We start from the raw sequence: 23348 nt of genomic DNA, 5'->3' as shown, positions 1-23348 counted from the left end.
ATATTTGTTTGATTCATAGAACGGCTTGTTCGTCTTTTCAGCTCATTACTGCATTATATTTGTTCCATTTACTATCCTTCTAATGGCAAAAGCTCCACATCTTGTATTGAATGTATTTATATTTTTTCTTGTATGGCTGCATACTTCATGAATCTCACAGGTTTAAATCATATGTCAACAAAATCCTAACCTAAACCAAAGTTTTCGATATGCTACTTATATTCCATGTTTACATTTTCATTAGTCTCTGATAACAGTGAGACATAACAAATAGTCTTTCTGTTTGGTGCCCTTGCTTCTTCAGCTGGCCATTAAAGGAGGACTGGGATGAAGTTCGTTTAAACACAAATGTTCAAAAATAAATCATTGCTACTTGTGAAGATGGTATAAACAAATATAGTTTGAACACAATATAAGATGAAACAGAATGCAGAAGTTCTCTAAATATATTCAACTACATACTTCACTTGAAATCTCTCTTTAAAGACTGTAAGCAAAAGAAAGTTACCCCTTTAAAATATACAAGTAGCATTTATGCAGCAGATAATCCAAAGTCTCAGTGACCTTGGCAGCCTTGCAGAGGTAATCTTTGCATAGATGAATTATTCTTGAACAATTGCTCTAATGTATTAGGCACAAGCGTACTGTCCTTCAATATTAGCCATGCTTGTCTTTCCACCTATTTCGTAACAAACATATTTATTAAGGTCATAGCAAAGCAAGAAAACACACATTCCTTGCAATGCAGAATCATACTTCTGCAAAAACATTCATAAGATATTATACTTATTTCACATTTTTTTTCCTATAATATGACTAATACTTAAGATTTGAGAACAAGTTAATATGGCTGGCTTGTTGCTCTGGTTAATGAAGAATAGCCAAAAGAAACCAGAAAGAAACAAATCCACCTAAATATAGTCTCGGACCCCTGTGAAGCTTTGATAGAGAGAACAAGTTCAAGCCCCACTTGTATTTTGAAATTTAATTGCTAATGTTAAGAAATGTAATTATTTTCTATTGGCAAGCTGTCTGGTTACACATAATGATATGGCCATGTATACGTTTGGTACAAATCTTTGATTCTAGCATTATACAATTACTATTACTCTTGCCAGAAGCTATGCCACCCGCAGCCTTATTTAACCATCTGTATGGTAAAATAATGTGATGATATAACAAGTCTCTGAATATGGCACACTGTGGTCTGAATTCTGTGGATTCATTTAGCTGGGGTTGGTTTGGGTTATCCTGCTTTACAGCAGAGGGAAAAGTTTTGATTTTTCCCCTAGGTTTATCTTTCTGCCCATTCTCACAGGGACAGACCAATGCTCATTTTCAGGAATCATATGGCAACAGACATTGCTATTCTACGTCAGCTTTCCAACATTAAATATAATATGCCTTTGCCAAATACTTTCCTTGGTTCTTGTACATTTTTCACAATAAAATATATTGCACCTATCAAATAGGTGTCAGAGGTCTGCACAAATGGATGGTCAGACTTTTGTGTCATTAATGAACAGCCCTGGACCAGTAGGTGGTTTGTTATGTATACATTATGCAGACTCTAGCTTCTGAAACACAGTTTGGACAGTGTTTTCCATCAGATTCATGGATCACATAAGCAAGAGACAGATTTTGAAAATTATTCTCTCACAAACAGATAAATGAATTCCATATTTATGCTACAAAAGTAAAAACTGCAATCATGATACAGCAAAGCTAGAAAAAATAGGGTATATATATTTGTGTGTGTGATATATTGGCTAGCCTTGTCTGTGACTGTTCATGCAGTGTAAGAATTTCTTTATCCAAGGACAAGTTCTTTCACCTTCCCATCTGTCCTGTGATATTTTTTTAATGTCTAAGACAGGTGGCCTGTTGGAAACCTAAAACCCTATGGGTACAAAATATGATTAAAATCTGATGTTGATCTCTATGATAAAGAAAAGCTCCATGTGTAGGCAAGAACTTGTAACAAACTTGTAACGAACCTGCATAAATATGTTAAAGGCAATTTGAACCATATATGTTTAATTCAAGAACTTAATGCATGCTGTACCAAAATGCTACATAGAACCATTTATATAAGAGGATAGACAAACACACCAACAGAAGATAAGGTGCTATAACAATTACGTACTTCTTTTGGATCAAGTTTCATTAAATGTAGGCAAACATTTTAAAATCAAAGTTCATTCAACACCATAAACTAAGATACTGATATATTCAGCCATCTACTTTTAAAAATTCTTATACATATTATATTATTATTATTATTATTATTATTAGTTTAATGGTTGTAATAAAGACATAAGGATTCTCATCATATGCAACTCCAGGTGTATGGAATTTTACACACAAATCAGTATCAGACAAGGACCATTGATACTACGAAGGCATCAATGCTATAAAGAAGTGAGGCAAAGATGAGCAAGGAGAGAGTTCTACTTTCCATGATTCTGGAACTCTTCAGCTCAGGCAGCCTATACACACAACTAGGACTTGTCAACCTTGGTGTTCAGTATGTCATATGGATGATGTTAGCCAAGAATGCACAAGTGATTTTAATCATGCTTTATTTTAAAAATAGTTTCAGAGGTATCTTTGTCAGTCTGCAGTAGAACAATTAAATTGAAGTCCAGTTGCACCGTAGAGTTTAACAGGATTTTCGGAGTATAACCTTATAAAAGTCAATGGTATCTGACGAAGGAAGCATTGACTCTCGAAAGATTATACACCACAAATCTTCTTTAAGGTGCTACTAGACTCAAATCTAGCTGTTATTTTTTAAAATATATATTTTTGCCTGGAATTTCCATTTGTTTTCCTCATAAAAGGCCAACAAGCATACATTTCTGTTATATGATCTGATCAGCCCTGGGATATGAAGTCAATGGGACAGAATGTTATACCTGATATTTGATGTGAAAAGTGGAATTCTCAGAAGGGCAGCTAAAGATTTAAAACCAGGATTAAAAGGTCAGCCTAGTTGTGCCCTGTTAGGGATAGGCAAAGAGTGAGTCACAGTTTCTGCTGAGGAATGACCTGGGATTTCTCAAGCAACCATCAAAGTGCAGGCATCAGAGTTGAGCACTGGATTTGAAGTCTGGCCAATATTTATTTATTTATTTATTAGACTTATAGGCCGCCTCATCCCCGAAGGGGATGCTTCAATGTGTACACATGATGTTCACTGGGAACTGGGACGAGCCTACAGAATAACCAGCACTGGCTTCAGAATTCTGGTGTAGTTGTACACTGAACTTAAAGTGCTGCTCCTTGGGTGGTTCACTGGCTACTCTTCTATTCTCTGAAAAGTTTAGCAGACACCATACAAAGTAGTGGCAAGTGCCAATGGAAACCCATAGGCAACTTTCAAAACCCCTGTTTTAGTACCTGGAGCCCCCTCCAAAGTGGGGGAGATCTGTTCTAGGAGTGGCATGCTGGCCATGTCAGTAGATTTGCCCTCCCTGGAGAATTTACCTCGGCAGGAGGGCGATCTTGCTGGCATGTAGCCAACACCCTCCCCCAGCCCCAAGAGCCAACTGCAGCGCCAGCATTTCTGTGCACATGCTGCCTCCATTGGTGCAGGAGGGCAGTCCAGGGGCACAGATGGGAAAAAGGATAAACTGTAGTGGCTCCCTCCTGCCCATTCCCCACTTTTTGCATGCTGCCAGTAGCCCCTCTAGAAGCAGTGGCCAAGTGCAGCCACGGCGCCACAGCCAGATGCCCAGCTTGTAGATGGGACTCCTATTTCCCAGATTCTGCATTTTAAGTTACATTAAAATGACAGCCATCATGTTTGAGGGATAATGTTTGAAATGTGGCAGTGTCCTTGGCTTGGCATGTGGCAGTGTCCTTTATGAAATGATTTCACTACTGACCAAATGGCAAAGCTACCAGTTTTGATGATACCAATTCTGGGAGATACTAGGTTGACTGAATTCACCATGCAGTCAGCATTGTCAGAATGGACTCCACTAACTGTTCTTATCGTGTTGAAAAAGCAGTCCAAATATGAGTGGACTTCTCCTGATGGATGCAGTGGTTTTCCCTCATTACACAGCATCTCTTTGCAATTCACAAGTGTGCATCACCCTTGGACTGTGGACAAGACAACATCTGAGATACTCAGCTCAGTGGCTTCTCTGGCTTCTCTCTGGCCCTCAGATTCCTACTGATCATAAATTACTTATTCATTTCTATCTGCCTCTATATCAAATTTTTAAAAATCAAATTTTAGCCTTGTCCAAATCTAAAGTCCATTTTGAAACATCAAAATGAAAATAAAGCAGACAAATTGAGCTATTTTATGCAACATTAACACAGTAACATAAAAGTTATTACTTTGCATAATTTATGTTAAGTACAGAATGTGATACTTCATGACATATGAAAAAGTATTATCATTACACAGAAAATAAATGGTATATACGTTTCTTTCCATAAAAGATCAAAAAACAAAATGAAGTATTAAAAGTGCTTTCAAATAGTACTGTACACATAGTATTTGCTAGAAATAAGGAGTTTGCTTGATAAATCATCTTATTATATTTGAAGCATTTCCTAGGTGAAGGGGAACTGAATTTAAAATCTACTTAGTTTAAAAGTTTTGCACAGAATACTAAGTGATGATTGCTGCAGATAATTAAAATTTAAAGTATTAAATTATTTAACATGTTCTAAATAATTGAGAGAATTTTAAAAACCTAAGCAGGATAAGATTGGAAGTAACTTTATAATATATTACTAAATAGCATCTCTCAAACATCAGACTGAGGATACACACTGCCTTGCACATATACTATTATTGTTAAGATGGGAAATAAATTCCAAAACCCTCATAAATTAAATTGAATAATACTGACTAAATTTGCCTTTTAAAAAAAGAAATCAGAATGTTCTCTTCTGATAAACACACACCAGACAAATTTTCAAGAGATAGTTCAACTATCTAACATTATTTAATAATATTAGTTATGTATGTTTCCAGCTAAACATATGCCAAACCAAAGAAAAATCTGTAACATTACCTCTTATTCTACTGTTAAGACCAACTGGCATACTTTCATTGATTTGTCTTGGCAGCTTATAGGAGAACAGATTTACAACCAATCTCAAACTTGTCCAGATACCAGTTGAAATGAAGAAAAGATACATTTGGAAACTGTTGGGTGCCTGGTCCAAATTGAATTCAGCTTTATTTGAGCAAAATTAACAGATGATTTGGAGACACCCCTTACACTTCTCTCACTGAATATTTCATAGTCTTCAGCAGCAGAAGCTAAATTGCAAAGGTCAGCTAAAAGAACTTTTTTTTACTTCTAACATTTGTATGTTAGAACTGGCACAAAGTTCTGGGTCACTGTATTTTACTTTCTGGTAGTATATTTAAAGAAAGAAATAGTTGTTTACTCCATTCTTAAGCATATCCAATTTGGAGAAGGGAAGAAACTGAAAAATCCAAGAAGCTCAGTATGGTTGTTGTCCTCTTGTAATTCATACTGGTTTCAGAAGTGAAGTGAGAATTTAATAAAACATTCAACTCTGAAGAGAAGTAGTGGCATGCCCTCTAAGAGTTTGCAGATAAACACAAGGACCTATGTAGTGTGACGTATATTGTCATACTATGAATCATCATCTGAGTCCCCCACTATATCCTGAATATTGTGAAAGGAATTCACTTGTCTCAAATATTTTTTTAAGCTGCGGCAGTTAAGCATGTTAACTGAAGAGACCTTTTTCAGAAACCTAAGGAAGTTTCATAGAACGTTTAATCTCAAGCTGTACTTTAGCTGTACTTATTATAAGATACTTGCAGCACAAACACATTCAGGAATAGGTAGCCAGGCAAGAAAGAAGGAGTAGAAGGGAACCAGTGCACAGGCTTTTTGTACACGTGTATTGTTATGCAATGGCACTACAGCTAAGGATATATCTTAGAAGAAGGCTTGACATGAGAAGTCTTAGTGTCTATCTGTGTATACTCACAAACATTTTAAAAGGTTTGAAGATAAATTATATCTAAAACTTATAAAACATGGATGCAGTATTTTCCTATACACTGTTGCCAGAAAATAGGAAACTATAAGGAAGAATAAATTATCATAACAGAGCTACAAGAAGTAATCCAAGTCTCATCAGATACATTCTGAGTCCATAAGAATCCTCATTTTAATCTAGATACAATAAAAATGATGTTAATCCCATCTTGCATTAAATTATAGTATTTTTAAAAATATATTGCCTTTTTATACATTTGTAGCTCCCTGATAAACAGAGTTGTGGGTGCTAAATGTTACCAGGTAGTATTTCTTGGCTAACTCACAGAAATGTTTTTTACAATGTCTGTTAGGTAGTCCTTCCTAGGAAAGAAAAATAGAGCAAAGTATAGAATAATTAAGAAAAGAATAAGGGAATTATCCCAAATGACAACATGTTTCAGTGTAGGATAAAAAATGTCATATATCAATCCTGATACTCATTACAGATGATAACCCCAATGAATTGTCTGAATATGCAGGGAGGGAGAGCAAGAATGTGCACAGTGCCCCTTCTGCTTCTGTGCATTTGACTGTCAATGTGCAGGTAAGACTGCACAGAAGAAGTGTGTACACTTCCTCTTTGCGTGATCAGCAACACTTAAATGTCACTGATCATTGGATGTAAGAATTTATGCAGCTGCCCCAGAAGATAACCAGACAATCACATGCAACTAGGGGCGGAACCAGCTTGCTGAATGCCTGTTCTCCCTGCCTGCACGTTCAGTGAACTCATGGGGCTGTCATCTGCACCAGACTCACTGGTCTGAAATCTAAGCTGATGACATGCAATACACTACATGATTATGATCATTCAACATATATTATTTGGCTTATTTTTTTTCCAGCTGCATAAATGTAATTGCTGGACCTTTGCCATTAATTTACTACTACATTTAAAGAAGCAACTTTTGTAGAATAGCTGCTTGCATGAAAAAATACATAAAGTAAATTATGGGATATTCCATTAATACAGGCAAAACCCTTCCCAGAGCTAGGAAAGAACCAAGCTTTGCTCTCCACCATTTTATTCAGTATTACTGACTATTTGCTTTGTTTCAAAAGAAACTACAATGCACAGCCTTACCATATGTAAAAGTGACACAAAAACCTAATGACACCTGTAAGTAAGAAAAGAGACAGGCAGAGAAAGTGAGGGAGAAAAAGTCGTCATTTATGCAAAAAAAGAATAATTTTTGTCATGGGCAAGAATTCTTAGGTTCCACTCCTTCATAATGTAAGAAATCCCTGTAGCGTTTGAAATCTTATACCTGAACATAAAGCACAGATCAATTTGGAGTTCATCACCCTTAAGGGAAAGTGAAATAAATACAAAATAGCATTGTAATGTGCCCCACCCCTTCAACAAGGAAAATTCTCAGGTCTCTTCTGCACATGCAGAATAATGCACTTTGTAGCTGGATTTTAGAAGAAGAAGAGTTTGGAGACTCAAAGGGGCTTACAGTCTCCTTGCCCTTCCCCCCTCACAACAAACACCCTGTGAGGTGGGTGAAGCTGAGAGAGCTCCGAAAAGCTGTGATTAGCCCAAGGTCACCCAGCTGGTGTGTGTGGGAGTGCACAGGCTAATCTGAATTCCCCAGATAAGCCTCCACAGCTCAAGCAGCAGAGTGGGGAATCAAACCCAGTTCCTCCAGATTAGACTGCACCTGCTCTTAGCCACTACGCCACTGCTGCTCCCTACTGTGCGAAATAGCAAAATCCACTTGCAAACAATTGTGAAAGTGGATTAAAAGTGCATTATTCTGCATACGCGGAAGGGGCCTCAATTCCACTTTTAATGCACTTACAATCCACTTTTAATGCACTTTACCAATCATCTGCAAGTGGATTTTGCTTTTTCACACAGTAAAATCCAGTTGCAAAATGCACTGAAAATGGATTGAAAGTGCATTATTCATCATGTGTAAAAGGAACCACTCCCCCTCAATATTAGGCTGATGTCTTGTTTCTCCCCCTACCCCTTTCAGTATTTTCCCCAGTTAAACAGTTGGCTAGAGAAACCCTTTGGGTTCTTTCACCTCTGCATTTTCCCCTGTAAACTTGCATTTTGTGCTACCCTATTGCTTAACTTAATTTGGTTTATTTTCAGTTAATTAAATATAAAGCTTTTTTGTTTTTAAAAGCTTATTTCCCCATGGTCTAAATCTGCATCTTGGTGCACACATAGTTAAAATCCCAAATATATTTTAAAATACTCAAAATGCACATTTGCTCTATGCTAGCAAGGGGATGCCTTTGCACATTAAATGGTCTTCATGCCTATTTTAACTTATAGAGCCATACTTAATAACTATTTAAAAATTTTGATTTTATTTGTGCTCTATCTATTTGTTTGTTCGCCGCCCTGAGCCCTTCGGGGGAGGGAGGTTTATAAATATAATAAATAATAATAATAATACTAATATGCTGATTTGGGTAAAACTCATAGGCTACTTTTCATTAAGAAATAAAAATCAAGGAAAAGTTATATGATAATGGCCAAAACAATCAGTACTGTAACTACCTTAAATTGGACCTCAAATCAACTTACTCTGAAAAGTATGAACCAGTTGAAACCATCTTGTAAATATTGCATGAACTGTTGTAAATAATCAGGCATTAGTCTCCTCTGATTAGAACACATACTCATACAGAAAATAATGCACTATGGTTGGTATTAATCATTACCTAGCTATAAGTTTATAAACAGTGCCCCCAGATGGGATTTTTGTCAATATAAAACCACCATGGCATGCAAAATACATCAAAATAACATGTGAATTCCTTTTTTCAGTCAGCAGATTGCTATTCTGTTGCTTGGCTGCCCTCCATGTAGCCAAAAGCATGTCAGAGACAAATACATACAGATTGCTAGCAAATTGCACAAACGTCTCTTTTGTAATATCAGCCTACCCGAACTCCCAAAATTATCTGCTCTCTAGCCATTCCTAATATATCTGAAGGAAGTCTACAACACAGTAGGCCTTTTTCAGTGGTAATAAAACTCAACTTGAGAACCCAATGAACCTGCCAATATATTTCTTGATTACTTGCAGCAGTGGGGGGTTCCTTCTGTACACAGAGCTTGAGGTTGTGGTTGACAGCATAATCTCAGCAAAGGCAAATAAGGCAACATGTGGCCCACACAGAAACTAACTACAAAGAGTTCCCCCTCTTTTGTCCTGCTGGAGAATTCTCACAGAACCAACTTGTCCAGCAGCTAAATTCTAAGATGCTTAAAAGTATCCAAAGCCAGAGATGGTTTATTTATTCATTAACGGTATCATTTTCTACTCTATTTTCTACAAATGGTTAGAAATTGTAGCAAAAAGAGGCTTACAACAAGTTCAAGTGTGAACACCACTGCACAAATGTTCATGTTGAGTAAACTATAACAGTCCTGTCCTGAAGTTACAGAGGTTGTTCAGTGTGCCTAGCTCAGAACAGGCTAGTTAAGACTCCATTTTCTGCGTCAAGTCCCACTGAAAAAAAATTCTCACTACAATAACCTGTTTCTCAAATACAACAGAATCTAATAAGACTGCTAAGCTCTTCACTTAATTTGTCATCTTAGGCAATCCTACACTTAGAGCTGAAAAGACAGCCCCCCCCCCCCCCGGCACGCACACACAAATTTTCCTTAACAGTATCATTTCCATCTTGCAGGCTACCCCTCAGCCACCTGATCTCAGAATCCAACTGCTGGATCACACTGTTAGGTCAATGATTGAACAAATATACAGAAATGCAATTAATTAGCCTGTATGGAAGCTTCCATGAATCCCTGACTAAAACCTAACTCTCAGGTAGACTGTAGGTTATTGAAAAGGAGATCCTCACATTATTCTTTTCCTCAAAAAGAACTACTAGTACTCCACACTTTTCCCTTTTGGGGTAACCTCCACCTCCCTAAAAATGTTCAAACAGGTTCAAACCAATCTGTTTTGCAGTTGGATCTTCTAGGCTTCCCAAGGTCTTGTAGATGACAAGAATGTTATGGCACCTTTTTTTTTTTCCTGGAGCAGACCTATGAAATCCCAGAATTACTAAATCCATGCTGGCCTAGGAAAGCAGCCTCTAACCTGCTCAGGGCTGGTATCCCTTGGGTTCATTCCACACAGCAGATTTATAATGAGTTGCAATCGTTATAAATGAACTCATTTCCCCTTTTTATAAATGGAAAATGAATTCACTTATAACAATTGAAACTCGTTATAAATATGCTTTGCAGAATCCACCTTCAAAGTGCTATCCCACCACAAAGTGGGGAACTTCCAGACTCTCAACTGCAAGATCTGGATGACTCTGCACAGTTATCGGTGGTAGACTGAAAAAGATAGACAAGACATAGTCTGAAATGTTTGGAAAAAGCATGGGCAAGTTGGGCATTTTTTCCATGCCTGGAGAGAATATGCTGTGACACAAAAAGTTTCACTTATAATTTTTACATGAATGTAGCAAAACATTACATTGCACATTAGAAAAGATTCTAAATTGGCCTTACTGTAGTTTCTTGAACCCGTTATTCCTTTAAATCATCATAAAGATCTTTTCATTTATTTACTAATTGCAGCAAAGATTTCCTGCACAGCTAGATGGAGGCAGATCAGACCTCCATTATATTGAGACAGGATAAATAAAGTTTGGGAGCTTACGACCTTACACAAATAAACTTGTCAAGCCCAAGCTGCTTGAGAGAAAATAACAATCCTTTCTAACAACTTGGTTTGGCTTTCTCTTCTATATTAATTCTCTGAAAGAACAGGATAAAATTCCAAAGCAATAACAACTGTATATCTTTGTTCTACTACATTAATTGTTGATATAGAAGTAGCTTCAGTTTCCTCCAGAACTGCAAGAGTAGTTTTATCATCACTATTTGGGTTTTTATTTTATCTCATTGCCAAGAAACTATTTTTCTGTCAGTGCAGGAAGACTGCAGTGGAAAGGTCAAAGCTGGAAAGATGCATTTGGGAACCACATTTCACTAGCCTTTCTTTGGATCCAACCCAACATGGTATACCACCATGATCAAAATCTTATATGCCTTAAATAACAGCCTTTGAAACTATTATTCTGAAAACCCTATGGGTCAACCCATATAATCCACATGGTGGCTAAAGAGGAAATAACAATGATAACCGTAGAAACAAGAAGAAGAAGAAGAGTTTGGATTTATATCCCCCCTTTCTTTCCTGTAGAAGACTCAAAGGGGCTTACAATCTCCTTGCCCTTCCTCCCTCACAACAAATACCCTGTGGGGTAGGTGGGGCTGAGAGAGCTCCGAGAAGCTGTGACTAGCCCAAGGTCACCCAGCTGGCATGTGTGGGAGTGTACAGGCTAATCTGAATTCCCCAGATAAGCCTCCACAGCTCAGGCAGCAGAGCTGGGGATCAAACCCGGTTCCTCCAGATTAGATACACGAGCTCTTAACCTCCTATGCCACTGCCATAAAACTTGATGATGCCTTAAAACTAAGTACTGTACAATTAGTATATTATGCTTTTGTAATGCTTTTATTGTAATTGTTTTTATACTGTTGTTGCTACCCTGAGCCCTTCGGGGGAGGGTGGAGTAAAAGTCCAATAAATACATAAATAAATAAATAAAAATATTAACCAACCCAATCATTTTTTTTACTATTTGTAACAGTATTTCATTTAATATTTTTCCCAAAGGAAATGAAGTTGTACATGTGCTTTGCACTACATATTGTCTGGATTGCTTAGTTACATGACTTTGTTAAAAAGCCTAGAAGAACTCAGAATTTGTCCACTTTCCTAAGCATGTGATTGTCTCAGACTAGAGGCCTGCTTGAATCCAGGTGCCAATCTCCCTCACATAATTAAAAATAGGATGGTGGCAATGATTCTGATATAGTCCTGGTAACTGATTTCTACAATACTGTGAGTGTTTAATTCCCATGGAGTAAAAAGGCAAGTTAAAGGCAGTAAAAAGCAGAGTAAAACCTTTCGACACTTGAACAATTCCCAAATGTACCCACCCAGATTATACTCTATACAAGTACCTGCTAGAATTACCATTCATGCAGTTTAAATTATTCTTACTAGCTAGCATACACACAATGTCCTGAAATAATTTACCACCAAGAACAAGATTAGGACAATTAACCCATGAAATACTGTCAATTGTTAGCTCAGCAGACTGCCTGTTAACAGACTATAGTCAATCATATACACCGATGCTTTAAATAACTGATGGTTACAAGATAAAGGGAGACTTCTAGAATGACAGTGGAAGGAGACTCAGAATAAATCTGATATGACATAAACTAAAGTTAATTTTAAATCCTAATCTGTGATGGTGTAAAAGAAACCACCACCATTGGATCTACATGGAGTATACCAACAGAGGCTGTTGGGATCTGACCTACCGAAAGACTACTTAGAGACATTTTGCTCAACACTCTGCAGATACAATCTCAGGTATCAGGTAGACACCACATTAGCAGTGGCAGGGTCAGATGGGTTCCAACTGATCCAATGGTTTGGCATTTTTTTCAGTATATACAATTTAAAGACACAGACAACATTCTTGAAAGTTTGAGGCCTACCACCTGCTTGTAAGGCCCTTGGCTTTCCTGGATGATTAAACCTGTTGGGGTAGGAGTATGTGGTTGATTGGGTCCAAGAGGCAGCTGTTGTCTCTTTGAAAACTGGAGTGGTCACCCAACCTTGAAACAGGCTGTGCTGCTTCCAATGCTAAAGAAACTTTCCCGAGATACAGGAGATTACAATAATTATCAACCAGTCTCAAATATTCCATCCTTGAGCAAAGTGACAGAATGGGCAGTGGATGGATAACTCCAAGAATTCTTGAATTTCCAATCTTGTTTCAGGCCTGCTTATAGAGCTGAAACAACCTTTGTTGCCTATGTCACAATGTGGACAGAGGGAGTACTGCTCTAATGACTCTCCTGGACCTCTCAACAGCTTCTGATACCATCATTCAAGGTAATCTTCTTGACTACCTTTTGGGGTTTGGACAGGTTTTGCAGTAGTTGCAGTCCTACCTGGAAGGTAGATGTCAGAAGGCTGCACTGGGGAAGTGTTCCTCATTCCTGTGACCTCTGACTCTTAGGGAGCTCCAAGGCTTCATTTTGTCTCTCATGCTTTTCAAGAGCTACATGAAACTACTGGGTATAATCATGTAAAGATTTAGGCTGAGTTGTCACCAATATGCTGATTACACTTACTTCTATCTTGTGCTTCTGGAAGGTCTCCGGGGGGCTGCAAAAGCCCTAAACCAGTGCCTGGAGAGTTTTCAGGTGAATGCAGGCTAATAAACTGAACCTTAATCGTAATGAGATTCAAGTGCTCTTGGTAAGCAGATGGTCAGACCCAGGATTAAAGGAGCCATCCATGCTGGGTGGGACTGCTCTTGAAGGAACAAGTTCATAACTTCAGTTGCTCCTGAAAAGACCCCATTGCCACTGCGCTTTATCAGTTGCTATTCCAGCAATGGGGAATCAAATAAATCCTTTCCTGTATGTAAACCATCCAAGTTGTCCACTCTTTGTTGCCCAGCCTGACCTCAACAAGTCCTCCCTAAAGGCCTTCCTTACCTTTGCTGAGAGAAAAAAAGACTTGAAAGCTGTCAATACTGTTATGGTTGCCTAACAAAAGGAACTGAAGCATTTTTTTCTTAAAGCCACAGGTGCAACTTCTAATATTTTGGGGGATTTTAACTCTCCTATGCTTTTTTTAAGAGTTCAGATTTTTCTGCAAACCTGGGAAATTTTTCAGGTTGTAGAAAGTCCTGTCTTGCTGTACATGACTCTAGTCTCTGGATTTATGTATTCACAAATTTGGACACATTGACAATTAGATATATTTATGTGTACAAAATTAAATAAAACATATTTGTTTGACATTATTTATGACTAAGCCAAATTATAGCTTCAACTGGAAAAGTTTTGTGGGTTTTTAATATCTTCAGATTTTTAAACAATTTATTGTAGAATTAGTATTGACACCAATTCTTTTTACTATTGATGGTACACAATATGTAAATGTTTTCTTTACACACTTTATTTTGCAGATTTACCTGATACTGCTAGAGCAGTTCACCATCAACTCTTTGGAACCCCAGCATACTCCTTGCACCAAACTACAGATTCCTAGTGTAACTTTCAAGCTTTACTATTCACCAGGCAAATGTGTCTTCGGAATCTGCAGTCAAATATGATGCAGTAAATTTATACCTCTTCAACCAGAAGAATAATTGAAGTTGTCAAAAAGCTGCCTTGACTGTAGCCTAAATTAAAATTGGGATTACTTTTTAAAAGGAGACTTTTGGAATACAAGAAAAGTAGTCATTAAATCTACAGGAAAGCAAAACTGGAAAAAAATCTCCAAAAATAAGGTACTTTGTGGGGAAAGGGAAGTCTCTCAACCTAGTCAGGATTGCAACTCCTCACACAACTCCTCTGCTGTAGCATCTGGGTTCCAGGCAGGCTACAGTGGGCACAGAGCTGGAGGCTTAGTTCAGCTGGGCCAAGCTTGACTCACAGCTCTTCACACAGTTCCTCTGCCAGAATCTCTCGTTCTACGTGGAAGTCGGAGGTGGCTGTGGGCATAAAGCTGCAAGCTGAGCTAGGCCAATTCCAACTGGGGTTGTAACTCTCTGCACAGACCCTTCAATATAGCCTCCAGGTTTGTCGCAGGACTCGGAGGCAGCCAACCCCTCACTGCTGAACTTCAGGTAAGTTAGGTGAGGGGGAGATGTGGGATAGAAATAGTGGCGGGGGAGGTAGAATTGAGATTCTGGTCTAATAAACCAAAATTTTGGGAGGAATCCTGAATATTCCAAATACGGGAGTTTGGAAATATTCAGGATTACGTAAAAATTTCAGGTCCATTAGATGCAAATCTGAATTTTACTGATTTTTTTTAACTACCTCTATTTAAAAATCCATTTCTTCTGCTAAAGCATACCTTCTAAAACACTATAAGACAAAGACAAAACTTGTTACCAGTCTTACTAAAAAGTTTAATTCTTTTTTCTGTCTTAAAACATTTATTTTGAAAAGCAAATAGGTAATGCTTAGCACACTCAGCAGAAACATCTTTAGTATATTTAGAAACAATCTCTACCTGTTGAAAATAAATTATAATCCCTACTTTCCCCTGAAATTGTGATTCAGTTAAATGTTCTTTTTCTTTCAGGGTATCAAGATTATTGAAATAATAACGTAATTTACTACACGCATGGTTAAAGTTGTGGGTCATGAAAGAAAAATATTCATCACCAGGATTTAAGAACAAGGAATGATTTCTTATGGTAACAAATAAAGAATGATAAGAAACTGAGCTCAATTGCCAGAGAAAATAAAAAACAAAATCTGGCTCAAGATAGGCCAATAATGTCTTGTTGCAATTTTTTGAACCAATTAAAGCATTTCCAATAGTTTTACCCAGAAATCAGATTTCACAATAGTATAAGCAAAAGCTCACAGGAAAATAAACGTTTCTAGTTCTTGTCTTACACAAAACAAATACCTCTCAACACCTTGGCAAAATAAATACAAGTCTCAGCATCTCACCAAAACCAAGCTAAAGAACTATACACAGTTATTCACTCAGATAACCTTTTGTTGAAAGAAAGAAACATCTGTAAAGAAAAACAAAGTCAGTAGAATAATTTATTCATATTAAAATACTGTTATAAATATGCAACAGTTTCCTGCAGTATTTTGGTATTTCATGCTCCTACTGCACAACTAAAACACTTCAGCTTCATTTTGTCTCTACATTGAAATAACTCATAAGATTTGAATTTCATGTATCTTTCCATAAAAGTAATAGGAACAGGAAAGATTGCTTTCTGAAACCTTGAAAGATCTATTGTCTGTCACACTGGACAACAAAGGGATAAGTGTATAAATGCCATGACTTCATATAAGGCCGCCTAATGCTTATTGGATGATGGCTTGGATCCCACCAAAAATTACAATAGATGTCTGCTGTGAGGGAGCTCTCGCCTTCCTAGCCTAGTTGCCCAAAATGCCTTCTGAAATTATGCTCCGGGGAGATGGGAAACCTTCCCATCAACAGCATGGGGGGTGTCAACTATGGGAGGGATGGACTGGCAACAAAATTGTCAGAAGTGTTTCTGAAATTACCACATATTTACTAGACACAAGGTCATTCTCAAAACATTATAATAAGATCCTCTAGGAAAACAACTCCTTACGATGTTTTTGTACCAGTTAATCTGCAGTTCTGGAGCTGCAGGAGAATGTGCATCCTAGATATACCTGTAGCCGTCTATTCAGTTTCTAATCTCCACCTGTTGTCAGTTAGGTGGGCTTACAGTAGGTGGCCTTACAGTTAGGAAACTGTCATAACATGGACAACATCAATTCCTACCTATACTGGGAGACTGAGGCTGGCAGCTGGCCCATGGTGGAAGGGTCCATCAGGCATGACTTTCTGGGTGAGGCAATTACCACTGTCAAGCAGTCAAAGGCTGGTAGGTCAGTAGCAGTCCCTAGGAGAGGGCAAAAAGTAGACAAGGGAAGATGGGAGTCAAGGGTAGGGGAAATGGTCAAGTAGGTATTGGCTGAAGAAAGCAGTCTATAGGAGAAGGTTCACGATTGGATCAGACTTGACACAGGGCCCTAAGCCAGGGGAACTCATGAAATGGAAATCAATTCAAAACCAACATATCTCTAAATAAAAAGGGCAATACAGAAAAGTCTCTCCACTTCTCCAATTTTCTATGTTGAATAACTGAGGTATTCAATACTGGTCCCTATCCCAGTATTGCCCTATCAGGTTCTTCCAAAACTAGGAAAAATTAAGAAAAAGAAGAAAACACTTATAAAATAGTTATGAATCACTATGCTTGTAATCTCTGGCCAGGACATATCTAGGAGCTACTCTTCTTCATAATTTTTCCAGTTGTGTACATAACATAGATCACATAGATTAAAGTTGGATTAAGAAATTAGTTGACTCATAACTGGATCTTCAACTTCTTACAAATTCTATATTTTGTTCTCTAGAGACTCCTATTTTTAAAGAAAAACAGTGTTGGGCAGAGGCGGAGCGAGGGGAAACTCCACCGGGGTGCGTGCGCACCCTGCATCCCTGCCACAGCACCACCCGGCCCAGAACGCCCCCAGAACATCACCCTGCCTCCTCGGTGGCTCCTCCCGCCCCTCCCCTCCCCATTGGCACTACACCTCTGGTGTTGGTGTAGGGTGAAAATGTTTAATGTGTAACCTTCTTATCTTGGAACATTTTCCAAACCTAAATCTCACCCACCAAACCACTATGAGGAAGAAGTACCAGAGTTTTTTTCTTTCTCCAGAAACTAACTGGGAGAAATGCTTTAACATTTGGATATTCATTGCCTTGGAAATCTTATTTGGGTAGAAAGGGGCAATACAAAAGTGTTTTAAATATATAAACAAATAGTTCTCTTTGAATTAGAACATATATTAATAAGAGAGTGGTCCAAGATGAACTACATTTATACACAATTTCTGAAACACATCATCTCCTGTATGGCTGAAATCAGATCTGACATAAATGATTATGTCCAATATTAGGCTGTGTTAGGAAATGAGATTCCCAAGTACAAAACTTTTATTAATCTGAGTCCACATCCTTTCCTAGTCTTACAAATCGGCTTGAGTTGTTTCAAGCAGTCCCTACTACAAGTTGTCTCCTCAAAACATCCCTTTTAGGAATTTTGTTCCATTTTACTCAATGCTGTTTTGACCATTATCATCTCTATCAAGACAATAACAGACATAAATAGATTTTTTTCCAGAATATATACACTTTCAAAGATTTGATATCATCACATAGGCTTCACTGGTTGAAAAAAAAAACCCTCAAGAAAAAAAATCCAACTATTCCGCAAGAAAAATGTTGAAAGGTATCAGACCATGCTTTAAAGTAACACAAAAGTTTCCTCATTTTGTGTTTGGTGCTAATTCTGAAGTGTGTTTTAAACGTATGTGTTTGGATCTAATTCTCTAAAATCTCTGTTTTGCTCACTTATGTCATGAAACCCAATTTAGCCCCATACTGCCTTGGTTTGTCCCCTGATTTCCACACACATTTTTGTGCCTTTAGTGTTCACTTGTTTTGTTTGTTTGGTTCTGGTTCTTTTGAGACTACTTCTAACTCAATCTTTTTCTGGAAACAAATTTTGACTCAACCTTTATAGGATTTCTTGATATAAGCATGTATAAAGAAATTAGGTTCAGTTGGGTCTCTGAGTGTCCAGCTTTCATTAAAAAAAAACAATTAAGTTTGAAAGGGACACAACACTTCACATATGGATCATAAACAGGCATATGATGGAGCTGCTCCTCTTTTAGGCTTCCCGATGCAAAGAAAGACAGGCATGTGAGAGACTTGCATGTACCTTCCCCATGCCCCAGGAATGCTACCCTCCCACCAGCAGACTTGCCAGAAGAACCTTGCTCTTCTCTTCATTTCTAAGTGTGTGTTCATTTTCTGATATTTTTAATTCAGCCACAATATCAATAGAAGCTTGTGAAAAAGTAGGGGGAGGGGGCACTGTGATACCATCAATAAAACAGCACGATCTTTTGAAAATCCTGATTTAAGGCATGTGAGGAAGCAAATAAATTGACGGCCCAACTACAAAAATACAGGGGGGAGGGCAAACGTAAGAAAAAATCATGCCCAAACTTAATCTAATTGTGGATTGGCTGCCAAAAATCAGGGGTAAATTGACTGGGTGTGAAAGTCCAGTAAACTGTAAGGAAGATCATTACCAAGGGACATATAATCCGAACTGTCCAGTGCACAAATTAAAATCTTCCTTGTATTGTCGAAGGCTTTCACGGCCGGAATCACTTGGGTGCTGTGTGGTTTCCGGGCTGTATGGCCGTGTTCTAGCAGCATTCTCTCCTGACGTTTCGCCTGCATCTGTGGCTGGCATCTTCAGAGGATCTTTTTAGTTTCTGCCTTTTAGTGTGGTAAGCCATGTCTTTCTCCATTTTGCTGTAGGTGAAGTTGTCAATTTTATCCCAGTCTTGTGCACTCATCTTTTGGCTGGTATTGATATGAAGGACTAATAACTCCCTGTCTAAGTTTGCAAGTTCTTTGCGGGTGGTGTGGATTCTCTCACGTAAAAGCGTACGTTCTAGGCGGTTATAGATGCGGTGAGCCTGTGGTGTTTTGAAAGTCCTTTTGGCAGCAAGAAATGATGGGATAGTACCTGTGTCTCTGCAGCGTAGAAGAAAGGTTAGAGAACATAGTAAGTGTGCTTTCCTGAGCCGTAGTTTTTCCAATTTCCGTGTGTCTTGGAACAATTTCTCCCCGTAGAGATGTTCAATGTATTGTCGAAGGCTTTCACGGCCGGAATCACTTGGGTGCTGTGTGGTTTCCGGGCTGTATGGCCGTGTTCTAGCAGCATTCTTTCCTGACGTTTCGCCTGCATCTGTGGCTGGCATCTTCAGAGGATCTCCAGATCCTCTGAAGATGCCAGCCACAGATGCAGGCGAAACGTCAGGAGAGAATGCTGCTAGAACATGGCCATACAGCCCGGAAACCACACAGCACCCAAATAAAATCTTCCTCTCGACGTACTCTCTGTGCCCCCACCTGCAGAAATTATCTGGGTGCCAACCAAAAATAGGCTTTTTAAAAATGCTAATGCCTTTGGAATAATCATTTGCTAAGTGGGTGGCACCTACCTTACTAGGTACTAGGGAAAAACATTTCTTCTGTCCAGGCTTTTAAACTGAAAGGTTCAACCTTTTAAGGCGTTCTTATGATCAGCTATTAACTTGCAGACTGCTTTATTAACATCATTTTAGGTTGCTGAAAATTGAATTGTTTCATGTCTTGTTTATTTTTGTTAAGTCTGAGCTGCCTCAAGCAGATCACTGGAGAAGCAGTATAACAATTTCCTAAATAAATAAATAATCCTGCCTGATGATTCCAGGAAGCCCACTGCAACACCTCCCACTCCCTGAAGAGAGACAGAAGCCCAGCAGGGGGGAGCGTGTTGCTGGGGGTGGATGGTTGATAGCTCCCCACTCATGCACACACACAGGCCCTTTCTGTCAAAAAGCCTGTCAGGAAACTAATATATAAGCTGCCACCAAAATTTGAGATAAAAATTGAACTTAGAGAAGCTTTTGAAAGATAAAACCAAACTAAATTTTATTTTACAAGGGTTTCTTCTCAGCTGCTCTTACAGAGAGGTTCTTATTTCTTTAGGCAGATATTTCTTAGAGATTATAGAGCAAATGGTTTATCTTAAATGGCTGTTTTGGTTACAAGATATAGCTTCATTTAAATATGGCTGTTTCAGTTTCCAAATAACTTCACACACATGCAGGTGTTTTTGTTTAGGGTAAAGCTTTTCAAAACGGTCCTGAACACCCTCCTAAAACTCCCACCCTTAACTCCAAAGGGAACTCACACTGGCCTGGGGTTTAAGCTCTGGGGTTTCACTAAATCCACACTTAACTCAGCCAGTTAAGATAAACACACCTTCATGGGCTCCATGGCACCAGTATGTAGGTGTGGTCTCCTCATGAGACAATAGCCAAGCCCTCTGTGTAGTCTTAGGAGTGTCCCCGTGAAATCAGTTCCCCTCTTGTTTTCCATCCTCATTAGGCCTCCTAGCCTCTGATGAAAACAAGGCATATGGATCATAAATCAGTCTGAGATCTCTTTGAGAACACTGGCCCAGTAGCCATTCTCCCTATGTCTCTGTGGCTCTCTCTGCCCTTAGACACTATCTCCCCTGACTGAACCTGAGGACTGACATGCTCTATGTGTCCCACAAGCTGCTTTCAAGATCTTTCTGTTCAAAATCTCCCCTCTGTCTTCCTGACAGGCTTTTTCTGCTTTTATATCAGCTAGCACACCCTATCTTGTGGCTCCTGGCTACTGCATTTCAGCCTGCCAATCATGTGCTGCTCTGGTTAATACTCGGTGCTCCTGCTCTGGCTGAACTGCATCTTTTAATATTAACAATTATAAAGCCTAATCTGTCACACCCACAGGAAAGGAGCATGGTCTCCTATGGTCTGGTTTCCTACAACTCTACTCAGTACTGCCACTGAGCTGAATGTTAATCTCACCAGCCATGTTAGCTAGTAACTGTGTATTGTCAAAGGCTTTCACGGCCGGAATCACTGGAGTGCTGTGGGGTTTCCAGGCTGTATGGCCATGTTCCAGTAGCATTTTCTCCTGAAGTTTTGCCTACATCAGTGGCTGGCATCTTCAGAGGATCTGATGATAGTAAAGCAAAGCAAGTGGAGTATATATACCTGTAGAATGTCCAAGGTGGGAGAAAGAACCATTTGAATTGGTTAACAAGTGTAAAGGGTGCAATTAGCAAGTGTGATTTGCATGTGTTGAGTGGAATCCATCAATTTTAGCATATGTAAGTAACAATGAAGTTGCATAATCAGCTAGCGAGGGTATCTGCACAACAGCCGCCTGGCATTTTAATCCTTTGACTGCTTCCTGCCTGCAGACACCCTGGGTGGGGTTCACTAACCATTGTCTTGATTCCAGTGTTTTTAAGTACTGGTAGCCAAACTTTGTTCAGTTTCATGGTTTCTTCCTTTCTGTTGAAATTGTCCATGTGCTTGTGGATTTCAATGGCTTCTCTGTGTAGTCTGACATAGTGGTTGCCAGAGTGGTCCAGAATTTCTGTGTTTTCAAATAACATTCTGTGTCCAGCTTGGTTTATCATGTGTTCTCCTATTGCTGATTTTTCCGGCTTAATTAGTCTGCAATGCCTTTCATGTTCTTTGATTCGTGTCTGGGCATTGCGTTTTGTGGTCCCTATGCAGACTTGTCCACAGCTGCACGGTACACAGTAGACTCCATCTTATCCTTTGCTGAACGTAGCATTTGTTGAATTTTCTTGGTGGGTCTGTAGATTGTTTGGAGGTCATGTTTTTTCATCAGTTTCCCCTATATGATCAGTGATTCCATTGATGTATGGCAAGAACACCTTCCCTCTGGGTGGCTGTTTATCTTCATTTCTGTGGTTTGTTCTTTGTCTTGCAGTTCTTCTGATGTCAGTGGTGGAGTAACCGTTAGCCTGTAGAGCCCAGTTTAGGTGATTCAGTTCGTCTTGAAGGAGGTGGGGTTCACAGATTCTTTTTGCATGATCTACCAGAGTCTTTATTGTGTTCTTCTTTTGTCCTGGGTGATGGTTGGAGTTTTTATGTAGATATCTATCAGCATGTGTAGGTTTTTTGTATACTGTGTCGGTTTAGTTTGCGGATGACTAAGACATCTAGAAGTGGTTGTTTTCCCTCATTTTCTTTTTCCATAGTAAATTGGAAGTTAGAGTGGATATTGTTAATATGGTCCAGAAACTTGTTCTTCTTCTCCGTGGCTCCAAATTGTGAACATGTCATCCACAAAATGGAACCATCTAGTAAGTTTTTTTGGTGCTGTTTCCAGGGCTTATTTTTCAAAGTGTTCCATGTAGACATTTGCTATTACAGGCTAAGATGGCTATTCCATCTCTCTTTTCATAGAATTCATTATCCCATTGGAAGTAGCTGGAAGTGAGGCAATGTTGAAACAGGGCTGTGATGTCTTTAGGAGAATCTGGTTAATGAGTGTGATAGTGTCTGCTATGGGGACCTTGGTGAATAGGGAAACCACATAAAAGCTTATCAATTTGTCACTGGGGTTGAGTTTTAGATGGCTGATTTAGAAAGCTCTATCATATCCCTTCATAATTTTTCTTCTAAACTAAAAAAATTATTCTAAACTAAAGAAGCCCTATGTTGGAATGTGCTTCCAATATTTAAATAATTTTGGTTGCCTTTTACTGCACTTCTTTCAGGATAATGTTTTTTTCAATGCCAGCTCTGAGACTGTGGAGTTGCAGGAATCCATATGCGGGCGCTAAGAATCACTCTCCCTTTTTCTTAATGTCTTGAGAAAGAGAGCAAAAAAGCAGCATTCTTTTCCTCACCATTTCCACTGATGAGTGATCAATGCCAGTTAGAAGTAGGATCCACAGGAATCATCTTATTCTCAGCTGCAGAATCACTAAATCTAAACTTGAACAAGAGATCTGGCAAACAAGCAAATAGGTGACTTCTGGTTCCCTTGCTCTCTCCTAAGAGACGGTGGGAGAGACAGGAAGTGCTAATAAAAGGACACCTTGTCACAAAATAAGGGTTCTAGCAAACCCCTACAAGTGATGGGAAGAGGAAAAATTCAGCAAAAGAAAGTGAACTTAGAATACTCACATCTGTTCCCATTTTCCTCCATTTCTAGTTCCTCACAGAAAAAATTAACA

General features: G+C 38.7%; 1 protein-coding gene across 14 annotated transcripts in view; it reads right to left on the bottom strand.

The window, feature by feature from the left end:
• The window catches only part of NPAS3 (neuronal PAS domain protein 3), an 875259-nt gene that overhangs the window by 655244 nt on the left and 196667 nt on the right, over positions 1 to 23348 (bottom strand). For 4 of the 14 annotated variants that reach the window (XM_048484764.1, XM_048484768.1, XM_048484763.1 and 1 more), the window contains one exon: positions 16439 to 16559. The exons of the other annotated variants lie outside the window; for them this stretch is intronic. In XM_048484764.1, the coding sequence (XP_048340721.1) occupies positions 16439 to 16559 (121 nt within the window). The remainder of the gene's footprint in view (positions 1 to 16438; positions 16560 to 23348) is intronic. 14 annotated transcript variants of the gene reach the window in all.

Source organism: Sphaerodactylus townsendi, linkage group LG02 (genome assembly GCF_021028975.2).
Source record: "Sphaerodactylus townsendi isolate TG3544 linkage group LG02, MPM_Stown_v2.3, whole genome shotgun sequence".
NCBI lineage: Eukaryota > Metazoa > Chordata > Lepidosauria > Squamata > Sphaerodactylidae > Sphaerodactylus > Sphaerodactylus townsendi.
This window is presented reverse-complemented; position numbering and strand designations above follow the sequence as displayed.